The 4797-nt window shown below is 36.5% G+C and overlaps 1 protein-coding gene across 1 annotated transcript; it reads right to left on the reverse strand.

Moving 5' to 3' along the window:
* Window positions 1–2741: 2741 nt before the first annotated feature.
* Window positions 2742–4202, reverse strand: LOC145636847 (uncharacterized). The gene is made up of 3 exons (XM_081688388.1): window positions 4128–4202; window positions 3501–4023; window positions 2742–3364 (listed from the first exon to the last, which is right to left on the reverse strand). The coding sequence occupies exons 1-3, from the start codon at window positions 4200–4202 to the stop codon at window positions 2742–2744; spliced, it is 1221 nt and encodes a 406-aa protein (XP_081544514.1).
* Window positions 4203–4797: the final 595 nt, after the last annotated feature.

Below are 4797 nucleotides of genomic sequence, written 5' to 3' on the forward strand. Positions count from 1 at the left end.
GAAAATAGCCTATCCAGTTTAGTTTGGTCCATAACAAGGGTCCAATAAAAGTGTAGTTGGATTGGGCTCGAAAAGAGCTTTCCAACGATATATTATAAGCTCAATTCCGATGAATGATGAGGAAGTTATGGCCAAATTACTAAAATGGGCCCGGTTTGATCTTTATATGCGGCCCAATGATCTAGAGGAGGGCCTATTATGAATTATCATTCCTAATGCAATTAGGATTGATTATAATTTTCTAGAATCTTTTAGAAGGTTCTTTTGAATCCTAATGTGATTAGGATTGATAATTAAGTTTTATGAGTTTTATTTTGAATAAAAGAAGTGTTTTAAATGAAATTATGATTTTACCCCTCGTAAGGACTTTTACGACTTAATTTTATCAAAAAATAGAAAACGTGTGGAAAAATCGCCTGCAGCGCCGAACGTTAGGTTGTCGCTTCGCGACAGGGGCTGTTGCGGCGACAGCGACGTGTTTTATTCCTTTGCAAACTCAGATTCTTTATTTATCATATCCGGACTATTTTCATTATAAATAGCGTCCTTAGACCTCCGTTTTTAATTACCAACTCTCATCGAGAAATTCTTGATACTCTCTCTCTCTTTCTAAACCAACTTTTTACAAACAAAATTCCGCATTCACAAGATCTAGACACACCTAGCCAAATTCAAAGTTGCCTTCGCCCTAGACGTGAAAGGTTTGGTATTTCTGAGGGTTTGGTCCCAAATCTCTAATTCAATTATTTAATTCTTTAATTTTATTATTTTCCTTGAAGTTACTAACGTGTGTATTTTGTTATTAGAAAGAGATACGAGGCATCCATGTAAGTACTTTAATTGTTTTATTGATCTTTTGATATTGAAATCATGCTTAGATTGTTATTTTGATTCCTAGTATCATGTTAGGATGCTTTATTGCTTCCTAGTATCATGTTTAGGGTAATAACTAAAAATTCCTAATATCAAGTATGATTGTTGTGATGCTTCTTATTTTCTTTTTTAATATATCATGTTAGTATCATGTTAGGGCTAAAGCTTTGATCTTTGATGTTTAGTGACATGCTAGGGTTTGTTATTAATCTTGTTAGTATCATGCCTAGGATCTTAATATTATTATTATGCTTTGACATGATTATTTTAATTATGATTATTATTTTGATTATTATTATGTTTCTTGATATTATATTATTTATTGTTATTGCTTGATCACACCTTTTATGCATGTTTAAAAGGAATTTGTACTTGTAATCACGCTTAATGAGATAATTAATAATCTTATTTAGGGTTTATTTGATTATAATTCAAGTGATCGCCAATAATAGATTTGTTTGTGCATTAATATTCAACCAACATAGATAAACAGGTTTAGGGTTAACCTAAATATGGATTTATCGTTGGCCGGTGAGAAGAGATTGCTTAAGCTCAATGAACTTGAAGAGGAGAAATGGGATCCCCCTGCCTAAGCTCTTTCCATTGAACTTGGTGGGCCATCTTGACAAATATTCCATTCCAAGAGCAAATAGAAAAGGAGAAATGGGATCCCCCTGCCTAAGCTCTTTCGTTGTAGGAAAAGGAGGAGCAGGCACTCCATTGATAAGAATAGAGAATAAGACTGTAGAAAGACAACTCATAATCCAAGAAACAAAGATACCAGGGAAACCTAACTCTTCCATGACAGTTTTCAAGAAATTCCATTCAATAGAGTCATAAGCCTTTTTCAGGTCCACTTTGAGCATACACCTTGGGGTTATGAACTTGTTTGTATACCCTTTGATGAGCTCAGTTGCCAGCAAGATATTATCACCAATGTGCTTTCCAAGAATAAAGCCAGTCTGAGCGTCATCTACAACCTCTCCAATTACCATAGCTAATCTTGTTATCATGATTTTAGATACAATCTTGTACAGAACAGAACAACAAGCAATCGGTCTAAAATCTTTGGCATAAGAGGGATTATGAACCTTAGGAACAAGAGTAACAGTTGTGCAATTCCACTCTTTCTACATTACACCAGTTTCAAAAAATTCCAGAATAGCAATATAAATATCATGCATAACAATATCCCAAGCTTTCTGAAAAAAGAAAGAATTAAACCCATCAATCTTTGGTGCTTTTGAGGTATCAATATCTTTAAGATCCATATCAATCTCATCTAAAGAAATAGGGGCAATGAGCATTTGCTGGGCCTCTCTAGAAAGTTGTCTCTCTTTTCTCAGAGTAATCAAATAAACAGCTGGTAAGGAAACAACTCTTGCTTCCATTAAATTCTTATAGAACCCTGTAATCTCATGCTCAATCTCTTCAGGTTTCTTTAAAAGAACATGATTTCCATCAATGATTGAATCAATCCTGTTCCTATTATTCCTGGTTTTCATAACATCAAAGAAGTAAAGACTGTTAGAATCACCAATTTCACCCAATAACTCTAGATTTTTTTTTTTTGCAAATGCTTTCTTGAATATGCCCCCAATATTTGATCTTCTGAATACAATCAGCTTCCTTAACAACCAAGTCATGATCATAGCCATTAGCAAGCAAGCTTTGAATTTCAAGGAGAGAATTGTGAGCTGCATCAATTCTAATCTCAATGTTGCTAAAATGCTTAGCATTCAGCTTCTTCATCTAATCTTTAACAAGTTTCAACTTTGACCAAACACATTTCATGGCATTACCAGATATAGATTCTTGCTAAGCAGTCTTCACAAAATCTAAGAAAAGATCATGAGAAGCAAGACAATTCAAGAATCTGAAAGGTCTTGCTTTACCAAGAGAGGAAGAGAAGATCTCAAAGAGAAGAGGAGTGTGATCAGAAAGAGAAGGAGGAAGATAGCTTCAACATGCCCAAATTGATCAATCCAAGCATGATTAACTAGACCTCTATCAATCCTTGTACAAGTTCTAGGTCCATCATGAGCTTTATTAAACCAAGAGAAAGGCAATCCTTTACTCCTAATCTCAACCAATTCCATTTCATCAATGAATTGCTGGAAATCCCTAGTTTCATAATCAGTAACAACATTCCCAAAAATCTTGTCTTCATAATGCAGCACAAAATTGAAATCACCAACATATAACCAGGAAATCCTAGGAGTAGACAAACTCCTAATTCCATCCCATAGATATTTCCTATCATGAATAGAATGAAGCCCATAAACAAAGGTACAACTTATTTGGATAGCCAAATCCTTAGTACTGAGTAAACAATGAATAAATTGCTCATGAATAGAAAGTACATCCAAAGTAACCCTATAATCTTTCCAGCCAACCCAGATTCTACCTTTGGTATAGTGAGAGAGGTTGGTGATCCAAGACCATCCAATACCAATCTTCCTCTGCACATTAACAACATTCTTCAACTTAACTTTATTCTCAAAAAGACAAATTACATCACAATTATTCTAAGAAAGTAGCTTTTTGACAGCAGCTACTTTATTAAGGTCATTAAGACCCCCAATATTCCATGTGATGATAATCATGACACAATAGAGGGGGATTACCATCATCTCTGATAGGATTAATAGTGAACCCTCCAGTCCCTTCAACCTCATCTGTCATTAGAGCAACATAGGCATTAGAAGTAACTGCAGCTGTACCCTGAATTCTGGTGCCCTGATTTTTAGTTATCCTACCCACAATTCTCCACCCATCATCTGAATTATGATGAGAATGAGTAGCAGCAGGTGTAACAACAGCTCCATGAACAGTTTTGTCAACAACAAAATCAGCAGCAGCAGTTTGTATAGACTTAAGAACCCAAACCTGTTTAGTAACTGGTGCTGTAGGTTTAGGAGCAGTTGGCTTTGTAGCCTGGTTCTGTTTTGCAGGAACAGGTTTAGCAGTGCAATCATGCCCCACCTTGTTGCAAGTAGAACAAAAAGGAGGGGTCCATTCATATACCACTTTCGATTCCAGCAGCTCACTTGAAGGGCTTTTAACAATAATAGTCTTAGGTAGAACCTTTGTCACATCTATCTCAATAAGCACCCTAGCAAACGATACCCTAAGCTGCCTAGTTGTACACTAATTAGCACAAATTGGAACTCCAAAAGACTACCAATCCTGCTAAGAGTTTCTGCCCCCCAACTGTTCAATGGCAAATTAGGGAATTTGAGCCAAAGAGAGACAGTCCTTAAAATCTCAGCATTAAAGTCAAATTTAGCACTCCAAGGTTTAATAATTGCAGGTTTGCCATAAAACATGTGAGGTCCAGCACCGAGAACATGATGGGTGTCATAAATGGGCCCCATTTGATGAGCATTTAGGTTGTTTTCTTCTTCTTTTCATGGCTTTCATGCTTCATAAATGGTTAGGAAAAACACATAGAGTATGCACAACAAATAATGCACAATTAGTCAAGTAGGCACAATATGATGCAATGAGTTTGCAACCTAACCATGGCTCTAGTTCTCTAAAGTTCGGGATATGGGTTAGTCAAAGAGGGTCCATGGTTAATTGTCCGGATGCACCGCGAGGAAGCCTTACCTTTTGAAGGGTTGGCGCGAGTGGATGGGACACCGCGAGTTAAAAACTCGCTTCCATGGTTTGGTTTATTCAACATCCTCGGATGTACCCTTTGTTGCACAGAGCGTTCAATCAGGTAGATGGAGCATGAATTCTCAGAGGGTTATGTCCATATGTAGAACACATATGGGTTTCAGAAAAGTGAGAAAAACTCAATCAGGAAGTAGGATCGAGCAAACAGTGCTAAAAACTGGTCAAAATTAGAACACATATTTCTGGCTCGGTATTGGAAGAACTTGGCAACAGCAAACAGAGGTTGGCGCCGGATTTTGG

Source organism: Chenopodium album, chromosome 6 (genome assembly GCF_948465745.1).
Source record: "Chenopodium album chromosome 6, dcCheAlbu1.1, whole genome shotgun sequence".
Taxonomy (NCBI): domain Eukaryota; kingdom Viridiplantae; phylum Streptophyta; class Magnoliopsida; order Caryophyllales; family Amaranthaceae; genus Chenopodium; species Chenopodium album.

What these genes read in the sequence shown, in the direction of transcription:
- LOC145636847 (XM_081688388.1), bottom strand. Translation starts at nt 4,202, where the DNA reads ATGTTTTATGGCAAACCTGCAATTATTAAACCTTGGAGTGCTAAATTT. An exon ending in ATGCTGAGATTTTAAGGACT is followed by an intron (nt 4,024 to 4,127) that starts GTCTCTCTTTGG and finishes TGTGCTAATTAG; the next exon opens with TGTACAACTAGGCAGCTTAG. An exon ending in TAATCCTATCAGAGATGATG is followed by an intron (nt 3,365 to 3,500) that starts GTAATCCCCCTC and finishes TTGAGAATAAAG; the next exon opens with TTAAGTTGAAGAATGTTGTT.